Here is a 17,233-nt window from a genome sequence, read left to right on the forward strand (position 1 = left end):
TGGGACTCTAAAAAAAATAAGTTTGATCCTAAATCTATTATCTGTGTTTTTGCAGGTTATAGTGAAAAATATAAGGGATACAGGTGCTTTGATATTCATAATAGACGATATATAATATCCAGGAATGTTGCTTTTGATGAAGTGTGTTTTCCTTACAAATCTAAAATGGGTACAGATGTCATTAACCAAGCTGGTCAAATTATTGACAACTGGACCACTACTTTAAAAACTACTGAGTCGCACCCAGAGCAACCAATCTCAACAATACCCCTACCTGCACCTGGTCTTTTAACACCTGCAATCGTCCCACCACAAATAACACCTTTGAATTCTGCTCCAACGTTGCCATCCAATTCACCACCCCCGCTCCTCAGTTCACCAATTGATGTCAATTTCACACCTCAAACCCAATCGGAATCTAGAGTATCCCAAGCGGATTCAATTTCCTCTCACCATATGTCGGTGTTTTCAGAAACTACACCACCCAATTTACCTGCAATTCCTAGACCGTCAATTGAATCCCAGTCACCCACCTCAGGTGGATCTGTTCCGACCATCCATCAAGATGAAAATCGACAAGCAATAATAGTGGCAGAACACTTACACATTGATCCTCCTGTTCCTCAACATTCGATGATGACGAGGTCAAAATCTGGTATTGTGAAACCTAACCCCAGGTATGCTCTTCTAACAACTGTTGATTCATCCATTCCAAAAGAACCTCGCACAGTCCGACAAGCTCTGGCCCATCCTGGTTGGAAACGTGCTATGGAGGAGGAGATAGTTGCTCTTCACAAAAATGAAACCTGGACTTTGGTTCCCAGGCTTCCAAATATGAATGTCATCGGGTCCAAATGGGTCTTCAAAGCCAAGCTTAAATCAGATGGTACCTTAGATCGGTTGAAAGCATGGCTGGTAGCGAAAGGTTTTCATCAGATTGATGGTAAAGATTTTACGGAAACGTTCTCTCCAGTAATCAAACCAGGTACAATACGTCTTGTTTTGTCTATTGCACTGGTTCGAAAATGGCAGATTAGGCAATTAGATGTGAAAAATGCGTTCCTGCATGGACACATTACAGAGGATTTGTACATGACTCAACCGTCAGGTATGACAGATTCTCAGTTTCCAAATTATGTCTGTAAACTGAAACGAGCGTTGTATGGTTTGAAACAAGCTCCGCGAGCTTGGTTTGATCGGTTGAGTAGGTTTTTGATTTCGTATGGGTTTGTTTGCAGCTTAGCTGATCCATCTCTGTTCATATTTCAGTCCTCCAAAGGCATGCTCGCTTTGTTAATTTATGTCGATGATATGTTGTTAACAGGTTCTTCTGCTGTTTTACTTGATGAGTTTGTTCAGTTATTATGTAAGGAATTTGCCATGAAAGATCTAGGACAATTGCATCATTTTTTAGGCATAGAAGTTACCCATACGTCTGAAGGATTGTTCTTGAATCAGTTCCACTATGCATTCACATTACTTGACAGGTTTGGAATGCTTGATAGTAAGCCCATGTCGACACCCTTGGAGCTTCGACCGCCGGTTACCAAGGCTGCTGCTTCAGTTGATGCCACTATATATCGCAGCATGGTCGGCGCCTTACAATATCTAACTCTAACACGACCTGACATTGCTTTCAGTGTTAACTTTGTTTCACAGTTTATGCACGATCCGACGGTACTTCATATGAAGTTTGTACATCGCATTCTCCGCTATGTGAAAGGCACTCTTGAACATGGTTTACATTTTACTTCCAACTCCACCTTAACGCTTCAAGGATTTGCTGATGCTGATTGGGCCGGCTGTCCGGTCACAAGACGATCCACCACAGGCTACTGCACTTTCCTCGGCTCCAATTTGATTTCCTGGTGTGCAAAAAAACAGCACACGGTCTCACGCTCAAGTACGGAGGCAGAGTATAGAGCTATGGCGCATGCGGCAGCAGAGCTTACTTGGCTCACCTATTTGCTCCAAGAATTCTTGGTCCCTCTTACGGTTACTCCGCTTTTGTTTTGTGATAATCTCAGTGCTCTCTATCTCACTATCAATCCCGTTTTCCATGCACGAAGTAAACACATAGAATTGGACTATCACTTTGTACAAGAACGTGTTGCACAAGGACTTCTTGTAACTAAGTACATTCCCAGCACTCAACAGGTCGCTGACATCTTCACTAAACCAATCCATAAATCTGCCCTTGTTCCATTTCGGACCAAACTTCGCCTCCAACCTCGGCCAAGTTTGAGGGGGGATGTTAGCAATCACAGCTGATATAAGGTGATAAGTGTGATTCTGCAAATTAAGTACAACCTGTTCATGGAAAATATGATAGGTATAAGGTTGTCAAAGGGGTTATAAGGTTGACTAATATTTTCCTATTTTTCACAACAAGAATATATTTGGTTATTTGATATCTTTGTGCAGCAGGTTCTTGACTTGGTATTAGTTCATATTCTTAGCCAAATAATCTGGCTTCTGTTACTATTTTTTGAATAATTGCATTATTATAGGGATTCAGTAGATTGTATTTGTAAAACAATCTCTATTTAAAGAGCATTGTATTTGTATTGAGGTGTGTGTGGAAAAAATATTAAAAACAATTTTTTTTCTCTATTAAGGTTTTTTTCTATCGAACTTCTTGTATTTTTTTTATGACTTTTCATTCAAAATTATATTAATTTAATTTTTAAGTATTTTTCTTCCTCTTAAAAAGTTCCTTCATTAGATAAATTTTTTTCTTTTAAAAAATATATTTTTAAATTTTTTTAATGATTCCTTCCATTTTTGTAAAAAAGAATTATTGTAAAGAATGTGTAAAGAGATAATAAATTTCCATTAATAAATTTAATTTTTAAAAAATTAATTTTATTTTATTTTAAATTTTAAAAATAAAATTAAGCATAGAAAAATTTTGAAAATAAAAATTCATTAGATTTTACTTTTGTTTTTCAATTTTATATATTCTAATTTTATAAGTCCTAATAAATTAAATGTATAGATGGAGTAAATTTTCTAATTGAGTGGGCCACTTAAATTGAAGTTGATTATGAAGTTTAGCCACTGAATAGTAATTTGAAAATTTTGAATAAATATGGGACCGCATTTCACGTCTCAAACTTGCTTTCTATACTAATAATATTTTAGATTCATTTATAAAGTAAATTATTATTTAATTATTTTTTAAAACAGAAATGTTAAAATTTAGTATGAAAATATTTTTAAATATATTTCATTAATATATTTATCGTATTTTTTAAAAAAATAAATAAAATTATAATTAAAGTTTAGTCACATAATTATAATTAAAAAATTTTAAATGAATAATAGACTGCATTTAATACTGATTTATAAAATTATTAAATTATTGAGATGGTTATTTAAAAAGAAATATTTAATGGTTCCATCAACATGTTTAGATAGATTTAAATTCTTAAAATTTTATGATATTATTATTTTAATTAAAAATTTTGAGAGAATATAATAAATTATTTATCTACCATTGACTTGTATAATTGACATCAAGTCAATATAATTACTTTCTTTTTTTAGTGACTTATCAAAATATCTCTTTTTAAATATGTTTAGTCGCCTGCAATATATATTAAAAAAATTATTATAAAATATTTATTTTAATTGATATTTTTTAAATATAAATTATTTTTTATAAATAAATAAATATTAATAACAATATATGGAATAACTTATAATTATAATATTTAGAGAGAGATAAATGTAAGATGAATGGAAATAATGGTGAGAGATTTTGAAAGGAAATTGAAAGAAAAAGAATCATATAAACTATTATATACATTAATTGTTATTTTCCAGACCATAATTTTGAAAACATCACAATTTGAGAAAATAAATTTATAAAGACTTAATAAAATTTTAAGTCCACTGCTATTATTTTTTTCTTTTTAGCGTTCTTAACTTCTTCTATTTTTTAATAATATTTCATTTGAAATTATTTTAATTTAACCCATTGTACTTCCAATACTAGAAATAAAAATAAATTTACATCATTTTTTCAATTCTAAGACATCTCTGTCATTGCATCCATCACTTCACCACTTTAACCATATGTAAATAATAATACTAAATAATAATATAAACTTTTTCACTTTAATTATATGTAAATAATAATAATAAATTTTTAATAGAATCGATTGTTTTATTTTATGAAAAAAATTATTATTTAAATTTATTAATTAATTTTTCAATTTTAAAAAATTATATTAAAACATTTGAAAAATATATTAAAACATTCTTAACATTTTAAAAAATCTACTAATTATTTGATTAAAAAAAATTTACTAATTAATTTTAACCGTTAAATATTATAAAAAAATATAAAATGCCCTGATATTTAAAAATTAATTAATATATTTTTTAAAAATTTGAAGAATCAATTAATAAATTTTTTAAAATTATAAAAACTATTTAATAAAATATTTAACAGATAAAATTAATAGAAAAATTAATTAATAGATTTATTAAAATGTCATGAATATTTTAATATATTTTTTTAAATTAAAAAATTAATTAATGAGTCTTTCTATATTATAGAAACTGAATTGTAATTTTTTCATTTATTAACGACACCCTATAATTAGATTGTGACTTGGGCACATTAAACCAAAGATCCCTTAAATGGATTTTGAACATCCTTTATCATGTTTTTTCTCTCTTATGTGGAAAAAAAATCCCTTTCATTGAATAAACTATTTTTTTATAAATATATTTAAATTTTATTATTATTTTTGAAAAAAATTTAAATTTTAAAAATAAAAATTAATTAAATTTTACTTTTATTTTTTAGAAATTTTGATGATATTACCAATTTGATTGGAAAGTTTGATAGATTACAACAAATCACTTGCCAACTATCAATGTAATGTAGTTGTCATCAGACCAATACAATTACATCAAGTGGTATATTTTATTCTAATAACTCATAAAATATTTTTTTAAACGTTTTTAGTACGCTTAGAATTATTCATACATGAGAAAAATATCTTGTAACTTTTGTATTATATATGATGTGGCTATTTTTTATATTTTTTTCAAAAAAATTAAGATCTGCTTGTGTTTTAAATTGGAGATTGAGGTGTAGGGACTCAATTTTTTTTAAAATTAATAATATATCCTTAGCCGCTAAATTAATTCGTAAAAGAAAATTTAAATATTTCAGTAAATAAATTTTAAGCGTTGTTTGTGTAATTTAATTAAATTTATATGTGAAATTTGATTTCATGTCTTATTGTTACTTATTGCATAAAAATTTAGTTTACATTAAATTTGTTATACTAAACTAATCGATGAATTTAAATGTAAAAAGAAATTATTTAATAATATTTTGAAAAATAGATAATCACTTATTAATTTCTACAGATATATATAAAAGAATACATGCACATGATGAGTGTATATTCAATGAGAAGCCCATTCCTATGAGAGAGAATAATTTTTTCACTAAAATTCATAAATGCATGTAAAATTATTAATAAAATAAAATTTGTCTTCTACCAGAAAACCTAGACCACAAGTAATATAGAGGGCAGGTAGGAACTCCAGTCCAGTCAGCGGATTCTTAAAAAAAAAAAAAAAAGAAAAAGAAAAAAACTTTCACATGATGGTGCAAGTTCCTGGATTAGTATCATAAACCACACTGACTAATTCGCAACGAGGAGGTTGTTGACAGCAATGTGGAGTTGGCGTATTATCTTCATCTTTCTTTTTATTGTCACCTTCCTGCTTCTTCTCCTCAGGCTTCACTTCTTCTACACTTTCTATGGCTGCATAGTTTATCTTCTTCCGAAGTGCTCTGGTCAAGCACGCTGCGTCTACTCTTTCTCCGATCACCACCAACTTATCTTTGTCATCTCCCTCCAATGCCACAGAATTCACACCTAATTATATCGCCATTAACAAAACAATTAAAGATTAATTAACTTAATTATAATTACAACATATGATCATTAATTAATTGCAAAAGAAATCTCTCACCATCTGCAATGGCAGCTGTCTTCAAGGCCTTGCTTCGGCCTTTATCGCAACAAGTTGTCACCTTGATCACTATCTTTTGCCGCAACATTGTCAGTAAATAATTAATGCTAAGTATGATTATTACAAGTGTTTAACTATAATTAACTAACTTTTAGTTTTTCTTTTTTTTTTTTTTGAATCAAACTTTTAGTTTTTCTAGCCAGGTGTACTTACCTTCATAATTTTCTCGAGCACCAAACAAGATGTTGGTTTCGTAGACTAGCGAGTGATGTTGAGAGAATAAGAAGAAAGAATCAAGAAATGGGTATTTATAGATGAAGAGAGAGATTAAAGATTTGCATGAGAAGTAAACTTGCACATGACTCGAAATTACTATCTGTGCATGGAATTTTAAGGAATGATTATTTTTGATGATATTATATTTTTGCATGGAATTTATATATTTTTTTATAAATATATTTAAATTTTATTATTATTTTTGAAAAAAATTTAAATTTTAAAAATAAAAATTAATTAAATTTTACTTTTATTTTTTAGAAATTTTGATGATATTACCAATTTGATTGGAAAGTTTGATAGATTACAATAAAAATAAATTGTTCTTTGTACATAAATAAAACCTAAAAGACTAAAATAAGTAGTATTAACAACATATGAAATGATTTGAAATTATAATATTTTGAGAGAGAAGATATGAAGAGAGAGGGAGAGACTATTGTATATGTCAATAGTTATTTTCATGGACTACAATTGTAAAAATATCACAGTCGAAGAAAATAAGTTTGTAAAAACTCAATAAAATCTTCTAATTTTTTATGACCTTTTATCTGAAATTATATTAATTTAATAGCTAGGTAATTTTTTTTCTCTTAAAAAGTATAAAGATAAACTACTTTCTTTTCTCTTAAAAAATATAATTTTAAATTTTTTTTATTAATTTCTTTCGATTTTTTTAAAAAGAATCATCGTAAAGAATTGTAAAGAGAGATTAAGTTTTCATTAATAAATTTAATTTTTTAAAAAAATTAAATTTACTTTATTTTATTAAAAATAAAATTAAGCATAGAAATATTTTGAAAATAAAAATTCATTAAAATTACTTTTGTTTTTCAATTTTTATATATTTTAATTTTAAAAGTACTAATAAATTAAAAAATATTCAAAAAAATTCATTAAATTTTACTTTTGTTTTTCAATTTTTATATATTCTAATTTTAAAAGTACTAATAAATTAAAAAATAATAAGTTTACGAGTTTTACAACTAGTAATTAACAAGAAAAAGAGAAAATAATTGTGAGATGAGAAATTTATAAAATGCTTAAATCTCATCAGTAATTATAGAACATGTTTAGATTAAGACTTGCATAAAGAAATAGGCTGAATTTTCTCATATGGAATTGGGTGGGCCAATTAAATTAAAGTGATTATGAAATTTGGCTATTGAATGATAATTAGGAATTTTTTTTTTTTTTAATAAAAATCACATTCAATACGTTTAGATGGAATAAAAATTTTAAAATTAATATTATTAATTTAATTAAAAATTTTAAGAAAATATAATAAATCACTCATTTATCATTGATCTGGTCATTATTGATCATAATAATTAAATGAATTAAAAAGAGTTTAAAAATCATAACAATTAAATACAAATTAATTATATTATTTTTTATAAATAATTAATTATATTATTAATAATTTATTGAAAAATAAAAATTATTAATATATAAAATTCATTATATAAAATTCTAAATTAATCAAAATAAAAATACAATATTTTCTGTATTTTAAAAATTTTATTAAAATATCAATATATAAATAATTAATTATATTATTAATAATTTATTGAAAAATAAAAATGATCAATATATAAAATTCATTATATAAAATTCTAAATTAATCAAAATAAAAATACATTATTTTCTGTATTTTAAAAATTTTATTAAAATATCAATATATAAAATTCTAAATATATTTTAAATATAAATTATTTTTCACAAATAAATAAAATATAAATCACTCAAATAAGTAAATAATTTATAATTATAATATTTGGAGAAAGATAAAGATGTGGAGAGACAAGTGAAAATGATGGTAAAAGAGAGACCTAAAGGAAATTAAAAAAAAAAAATCATATAGACTATTATATATTTTAATAGTCATCTTCTGGACCACAATTTGAAAAAATCAGTGTTTGATAAAATAAGTTTATAAGGACTTAATAAAAATTGCACTACTATAATTTTTCTTTTTTTCAGCATTCTTAATTTCTTATAATTTGTTTTTAACAATCTTTTATCTGAAATTATATTAATTTAATTTCTAAATAATTTGATAATTCATCAATGAATTAACCCATTTTATTTCGAATAATAAAAATAAAAGTAAAGTTATATAAATTTTTCAATTTTGAGCGAGTCGGTAACTGCATTCATCACTTCACCGCTTTAACTATATGTAAATAATAATAATAAATAAAAATTAAATTTTTAATAGAATCGGTTATTTTATTTTATGAAAAAAATTACTATTTAATTTTTATGATACGAAAAAATTTATTAATTAGTCTTTCAATTTTAAAAAATATACTAAAATATCTCTGATATTTTAAAAAATTCTACTAATTAGTTATTTTATTAATTTTAACTGTTAAATATTATAAAAAAATCTAAAATATCTATGATATAAAAAAATTAATTAATATATTTTTTAAAAATTTAAGAGATCAATAAATAAATTTTTTAAAATTATAAGAGCTATTTAATAAAATATTTAACAGTAAAAACCTAATAAAAGAACTAATTAGTAAATTTTTTTAAATATTCTGAATGTTTTTATTATATATTTTTAAATAAAAAAATTAATTAATCATTTTTTTAATCATAAAAACTATATAATAATTTTTTTCAAGCCCCTATTATTGCATTGGAAAGTAGATTGTGACTTGGGCACATTAAATCAAAGATCTCTTAAATGGATTTTTCACGTCTTTTTTCATTTGTGGAAAAAAAAATCCCTTCTTGGATATTGATTGGAAAATTTTTTTAAAAAATATTATTGTAAAGATTCTTAAAGAAATATTAAGTTTCCATTAATAAATTTAATATTTTAAAAAAGTTAATTTTATTTCTTGTAAATTTTAAAAATAAAACAAAAATTTTACTTTTATTTTTTTATTTTATATATTCTAATTTTTTTTGAAATAGATATTTTAATTTTAAATTTTAAAAGTACTAATAAATGAAAATATATTTTACAGTTATTTCATATATTATGAAACATAATTAAACTCATTTAGATTAAGATTTGCATAGATATGGTCCGAATTTTCTCATATGAAATTGGGTGGGCCACTTAAATTAAAGTGATTATGAAGTTTGGCCATTAAATGATAATTAGGAATTTTCTTTTTTTAAAAAAAAAAATTCCAAGTCATACGTTTAAATAGAATAAAATTTTAAAAATTTGATAATATTATCAATTTAATTAGAAATTTTGAGATAATACAGTAATGATTCATTAAAATTATTATCTGTATAGAACGTCAACAAGTTTGAATACAATAAAATATTAAAGTTTGAAATATTTCAGACTTAGAAAATGCTTCAAGTTCACTAAAAATTAGTATGTAATATGAGATTGAAATTTAGATGCAGACGGGCTAAATTTTCATTTTTGGAATTGAGGTAGGTATCTTAGAATATGTAATATGAGATTTCTTGGCATAATTCTCCATTTGATTTTCCAAATTTTCTTCTTTAAGTTCCAAATTTCTCCTTTTCATTAGGAATCCGATCAAAATTTTATGGAAAAGTTAATGTAAAAATCAACTTGAAATATTCAATTTAGTTGCTTAATGTAACTCTATATATAATATATAATTTATAAAATATTAGTTTATAAAATTATAATATAAACTAAAATATAATTATATATTATTAAAAAAATATAAATAATATTTAGTTTGGATATCTATGTTAATTAAAGAAATTAAATTAATTCCATTATTAATTAAATTACATATTATAAAAAATAATTAAAATGAATTGATGAAAACATACACTCATCCGAAGCATGAAAGTTCTCTTCTAGGACCAGAATTTTAAAACACGATACTCAAAGAAAGCTTAACTTATTTTTTCATTGTAAAGATTCAAAAATTAAAAAAAAAAAAATCAAAGTCTCACTGTCATTATTTTCATTGTATTTTTTTTATTACTTCAATCATAAAAAATTATATTAATTTACTTTGTATGCAAGCGATCTTAATTTTTCACAATCTTTTTTCAAAAAAAATATTTTATATTTTTAACATTTAAATCAATAAAAAAATAGTTAACAAAAAAATATTTTTTTATCAAAATAAAAATATATTATTTTCTATATTTTAAAATTTTATTAAAATATTAATATATTTTAATATTTAAATCAAAATTAAATAATAAAAATAAATAATTTTATTATAAAATATTTTCTTTGATTGATATTTTTTAAATATAAATTATTATTCACAAATAAATAAAATTTAAATCAATGAAATAGATATTAATAATAATATATGAAATAATTTATAATTATAATATTTAAAGAAAGAGAAAGACATGGAAAAATAAATGAAAATGGTGGTGAGAGAGACGAAAAAAAAGAACTATGTAGACTATTAAACATTAATAGTCATTCTCCATACCACAATTTTAAAAACATCATAGTTGGAGAAAATAAGTTTGTAAAAACTTAATAAAATTTTTTGTATTTTTTCTTTTCTAATAATCTTTCATTTGAAATTATATTAAATTTAGTTTTTTCGTTAATTTTAACTATTAAATATTATTAAAAAAATTAAAATGCCCTTAATATAGAAGAACTAATTAGTATACTTTTTGAAAATTTTAAAAATCAATTAATAAATTTTTTAAAATCATAAAAACTATTTAGTAAAACATTTAACGGTTAAAATTAATAGAAAAATTAATTAATAAAATTTTTAAAATATTAAAAATATTTTAATATATTTTTTAAAATTAAAAAATTAACCAATAAGTTTTTACTATGAAAATTAAATAGGAACTTTTCCTTTTTACTAATAAAGCCCCCTACTGTTGCATTGGAAATTAGATTGTAACTTACGAAAGATCCCTTAAATGAATTTTTTACGTCCATTATCGTTTCTTTTCTTTTATTGGATAAATTATTTTTTTTAAAAAGAAAAAAGTAAAATATGAATGCAAAGCAAATAGTAATCCTAATTAAAGTATGCAGATTATCATATATATACTCATTGTAAATGATGACATCAGTGGAAAAAAAAAAAAAGAAACTTATAAATTATCACTCATGGAAACATAAAAGTTATTTTTTTATCAATTGGTTTTATTTCATGCCTTTATTTTATTAGTAACAGACTTCTTCCAAAAATGTGAGATTTTGAATTTAAATATTAGATAAAGTCAATTACTAAAAAAATAAAATATAATAAAAAAATATAAAATGTAATTTGAAAACTCTAACAATATCAAAACAAAAAAATAAATTAAAAAAAAATCAATGATTTAACCCTATCAAACACCAACCTGATGACTAACAATAATTTGCATAATATCAAAATAAAAAAATAAATAAAAAGAAGTCAATGTATTAATACATTTGATGACAAAGTCTAAATTATTCTAAACCTCAAATTTCAAATTGAAAGTGATTGTGGTCCCACATACCACATTAAATTTTACGCCTTTTCATTTTGTTTTCTTCTATTTTCATTTTCAAAAGAGCGTTCGACATACGGTTAGATATTAACTCAATTAAGCTCAAAATAAAAATCAATTAATAATTTTTAACTCAAATTTAAGATTAAAAATATCTAAGATGACTATTATAAACATTTCCTTTTAAATTTTTATTAAAAATATTAAAATTGACAATGTAATCTCTAGAATTTAATATGCTTTCAGTGAATTCTAAAAAGTAAAAGTTAGATATAAGAAAAAAAAGAGTGATGGATAGTAGCATCGCATTTTCAAAACATAAGTTTTAAATATGTGTGAAATAAAATTTAATAAAATTTAATGTATTTTAGAGTGTATAATTGAAAAGTTAATAAAAAAATTATATTTTTTAATAAATGTGAAAAAATGGATAAAAATTATAGAAAAGAGAGAATATTTTGCTTTAAAAGTTTATTTGATTTATTTTTTAAAATTTATTTGATATTTTTTTAAAATTTAATAGTTTTATTAATTACACTTCAAAAAATTAAATGTCTTATTAATTTATTTATTGATCTAGATTTTAAAGGTTGCCTTTTTGTTAAAAGAAAAAAAAAATAATATTGACTCTCTTAGATTTCATGGAAACAAAGGTTGCTTTGAAGAAGATAGATTGGCTCTCTTAGATTTCAAGGCATTTGTTGGATCAAATGGGTTCGACGCAGACCATCTTCTTCCTTCATGGATTGATGATCCAATCAGCAATTGTTGTGAATGGGAGCGTGTAATGTGCAACTCAACCACTGGTCACGTAACTGAGCTCTCGCTCAACAATACACGAAAATATGATATTGATGATCTCAATCAATAGATTTAGATATAATAAAATTTTTTAAAATTTGATAATATTATCAATTTAATTAAAATATTAATATATAAAATTATTAATATATTTTAATTTTTAAATCAAAATTTATTAATAAAAATAAATTATTTTATTATAAAATATTTTCTTTAATTAATATTTTTTAAATATAAATGATTTTTTATAAACAAATAAAATTTAAATCACTGAAATAAGTATTAATAATAATATATGAAATTATTTATATTTATAATATTTAGAGAGAGATAAAGACACGGAGAGAAGAATGAAAATGATGGTGAAAGAGAGATTGAAAGGAAATTGTAAAAATTTAATAAAATAAGTTTGTAAAGACTTGATAAAATTCTAAGTCAATTATAATTTTTCTTTTTTTAGCATTCTCAACTTCTTGCATTTTTTTTTAGGTAATTTGGTAACCCATCTAAGATATTTTCTTTTTTTAACATTCTCAACTTTTGTATTTTATAAAATGCTTCAATCTCATTATTATTAATATTTTGTTATACTCATATATTTTATAGTTATTCCATATATTATGGAACATAATTAATCACATTTAGATTAAGACTTGCATATAGAGATAATCTGAATTTTCTCATATGAAATTGGGTGGGCCACTTAAATTAAAGTGATTATAAAGTTTGGCTATTGATTGGTAATTAGAAATTTTTTTTTTCTTTTTCTGAAAAAAAATTTCAGTCAATACGTTTTATATAAAATAAAACTTTTGAAATTTCAATAATATTATCAATTTAATTAAAAATTTTAAGAAAATATAATAAATCACTTATCTATCATTCACCTATATATGATGTGGTTGTTATTGATCATAAACAAATTAATCATATTAGTTTTCTATAAATAATTAATTATATTATTGATAATTTATTGAAAAATAAAAATTATCACATATTACTAACTAACAGTATTTTAAATGAATTATTATAAATTGAAAAAGTTATATGAATATAGTTTTATCAGTTTATAAATATTTAAATTTTAATCAATAAAATTTTACAGTTAGTAATAAATTAAATTATGTATGACTTATTTTTATAAATTATCAATATAATTAATGTGTTTAATTGATATAATTTTTGTAAATTTTGGTATTCAATAAATTATAATTTAAATTTAAATTTTTAATGAGTTAATATGAAATAGTAAAGTGGTATAAGGATATATTTAGAATTATTTCAATAAGAATAATAATAAATATTTTAAAACACTTGAAATTAAAATAAACGGAACTGGAGAGAATTATATATATATATATAAATTAAACAAAATTCTGGAAAAAAAATAAATTAAAAAAAAGGTAAGGTGAGGATGTAATATTGTTGTTATTAAAGAATATTAATATATTAATTATACAAAATTTATAAATATATAACAAATAAAGCTCGTAAAAAAATTAAAATATATAGTAAATTTCATAAAGTTGATTTAATATATTAAAATAAGGAATTGTTATTATCTTTAATAATGAAAATAAAATATAATAATATGATTCTCAAAGTAATATTTTAAATTTATTTATAAAGTAAATTATTATTTAATTTTTATAAAGGGAAATGTTAAATTTTAACATGAAATATTCTTAAATATATTTATTTATTTTATCTTTTAAATTTTATAAATATATATATCAACGTATTTATTATTCATACCACCTTATATTAAAATTATATTGATTTACTTTTTACGCCAGCGATCTTAGTTTTTCACAAACTTTTTTAAAAATAATATTTTACATTTTTAATATTTAAGTCAATAAATAAAATTTAAATCACTAAAATAAGTATTAGTAATAATATATGAAATGATTTATAAATATAATATTTTGAAAGAGATAAATACATGGAGAAACGAATAAAAATAATGGTGAAAGAGAGACCGAAAAATTAAAAAACAAAATCATATAGACTATTATATAATATACGTTAATGGTCATTCTCCGAACAATAATTTTAGAGATATCAGTATAAAATAAGTTTGGTAGAGACTTAATAAAATTTTAAATCCACTATTATGATTTTTTTTTAGCATTCTTAACTTCTTGTAACCTTTTTAAAATCTTTCATCCGAAATTATATTAATTTAATTTCTAAATAATTTAATAATCCATCGATGATTTAACTCATTTTACTTTCAATAATAGAAATAAAGGTAAAGTTACGTAATTTTTTCAATTCTCACCAAGTTGGTAATTACATCAATCACTTTACCACTTTAATTAATAAAAATACAAATTTTTAATAGAATCAGTTATTTTATTCTATGAAAAAAATTACTATTTAATTCTTATAATAAGAGAAAATTTATTAATTAGTCTTTTAATTTTAAAAAATACATTAAAATGTCTCTAATATTTTAAAATTTACTAATTAATCTTTCTATTAATTTTAACCGTTAAATATTATAAAAAAATCTAAAATATCTCTAATATAAAAGGACTAATTAATATATTTTTAAAAAATTTAAGAGATCAATAAATAATTTTTTTAAAATTATAAGAACTATTTAGTAAAATATTTAATGATTCAAACTAATAAAAAAATTAATTAATAATTTTTTTTAAATATTTAGAATATTTTAATATATTTTTTAAAATAAAAAAATTAATTAATATGTTTCTTTATATCATAAAAAATTGAATAATAATTTTTTCAAGCCCCTATTATTGCATTGGAAATTAGATTGTGACTTGGCCGCATTAAATCAAAGATCCCTTAAATGGATTTTTCACGTACTTTGTCATTTGGGAAAAAAAGCCTTCATTGGATATTGATTGGAAAATTTTTTAAAAGATATTATTGTAAAGATTTGTAATGAGATATTAATTTCCATTAATAAATTTAATGTTTTAAAAAAGTTAATTTATTTATTGTAAATTTTAAAAGTAAAACAAAAATTTTACTTTTGTTTTTGTATTTTATAAATTTTAATTTTAAAAGTATAATAAACGAAACATAATTAACCTCATTTTAGATTAAGACTTGTATACAGAGATAGTCTAAATTTTCTCATAGAGAATTGGGTGGGCCACTTAAATTAAAGTGATTATGAAGTTTGGCCATTGAATGGTAATTAGATTTTTTTTTTTTTTGAAATTTTGATGGTATTACCAAAAAGTAAATTATTGTTTAAATGGAAATGTTAAATTTTAATATTAAATTTTACCAAAAAGTAAATTTTGATGATATTACCAAAAATTTGGTCTTAGGAAATTTTGAATGCATACCGGACCATATTTGATATTGATTTAAGAAATTAATAAATTATTAGGATGGTTATCTGAAAAGGAAATTTTGCTGATCCAATCAATACGTTTAAATAGAATAAAATTTTTGAAATTTTAATAATATTATCAATTTAATTGAAAATTTTGAGAAAATACAATAAATCACTCATCTATCATTGAATATAGTTATTAAATATTAATGATTCATTGAAATTATTGTGTAAAACTTAAATATCCCAGTCAATAAGTTTGAGTAGAATAAAATTCTCAAAACTTTTTTGATATATAGCTGTCTTAATAGAAAATTTAAGAGGAATATGACACATCATTAAAAATATTGGCAACATTATGGTTCAGAGTAATATTTTAAATTTATTCATAAAGTAAATTGTTATTTAATTATTTTTAAAATTTTATAAACGGAAATAAAATAAGAGCATTGATCATTTAAGCACTACTATAAAAGAGAGGCATTTAGAGTTCAGCTAAATAATGATATATCGAAGCAGAGATCGTTGGACGTAATAGCGTGGTCTTGAGAGTCCAATATCACTAAAATCAAATTCTCTTTGGCGTCATATAAAAACCATCATGTAAATTAGATTTATTCAGCAAATCCCTCGTTGGTGAAGACTAAAACATACAAAATAGAAACCGTCCACAATCGGTAAGAAAAATTAGAGATAGAGGTTCAAAAAAAACTATAAATCTAATAAAACTACAAAATGTAAAAAATCACAAATCACAAAGTAATTCGGTAAACTGCATGCGAAGTCGAAGACCTTATCAAACTCAATTATGATGACTAATGATAATTTGCACAATATTAAAATAAAAAAAGAAAAAAATAAATAAAAAGTAGTTAATGAATTCGGTCATTTTGATGACAAGTCTAAATCATTTCAAATAAGGAATTCCAGAATGAAAGTGCCTGTGGTCCATATATCATACCAAATTGCACTCCTTTCCATCTCTGTCTCTTCTATTTTGGTTTTCCAAGTCCATCTGCTATGATTTATGGTTTATGATTTTTTTTTTCTTTTACGGTCTTAACTTCTTATGTTTTTTCTTATGACTTTTCACCTGATATTATATTAATTTAATTTTTAAATATTTTTTTCCTCTTAAAAGTCCTTCATTAGATAAACTATTTTTACTCTTAAAAAATATAATTTTAGATTTTTTTTATTGATTCCTTCCATTTTTTTTAAAAAGAATTATCGTAAAGAATATATAAAGACATATTAAGTTTCCATTAATAAATTAAATTTTTAAAAAATTAATTTTATTTTATTGTAAATTTTAAAAATAAAATTAAGCATAGAAAAATTGTGAAAACTAGGTTTTACTTTTGTTTTTCAATTTTATATATTCTAATTTTAGAAGTCCTAATA

General features: G+C 22.2%; 1 protein-coding gene across 3 annotated transcripts; it reads right to left on the minus strand.

Annotated features, from left to right (window-relative positions):
- Positions 1-5,451: 5,451 nt before the first annotated feature.
- LOC122721228 (heavy metal-associated isoprenylated plant protein 47-like) lies at positions 5,452-6,330 on the minus strand. 3 transcript variants are annotated; one of them, XM_043961944.1, is made up of 3 exons: positions 6,220-6,330; positions 6,007-6,079; positions 5,452-5,909 (listed from the first exon to the last, which is right to left on the minus strand). In XM_043961944.1, the coding sequence occupies exons 1-3, from the start codon at positions 6,223-6,225 to the stop codon at positions 5,626-5,628; spliced, it is 363 nt and encodes a 120-aa protein (XP_043817879.1). In that variant the 5' UTR covers positions 6,226-6,330; the 3' UTR covers positions 5,452-5,625. The 3 variants fall into 3 exon arrangements, with proteins under 3 accessions (XP_043817879.1, XP_043817878.1, XP_043817877.1); XM_043961943.1 differs by having other exon boundaries at positions 6,007-6,154; positions 6,190-6,290; XM_043961942.1 differs by having other exon boundaries at positions 6,007-6,293.
- Between the last annotated feature and the right edge of the window lie 10,903 nt (positions 6,331-17,233).

The sequence above is a fragment of the Manihot esculenta genome, chromosome 11 (genome assembly GCF_001659605.2).
Source record: "Manihot esculenta cultivar AM560-2 chromosome 11, M.esculenta_v8, whole genome shotgun sequence".
NCBI classification, from domain to species: domain Eukaryota; kingdom Viridiplantae; phylum Streptophyta; class Magnoliopsida; order Malpighiales; family Euphorbiaceae; genus Manihot; species Manihot esculenta.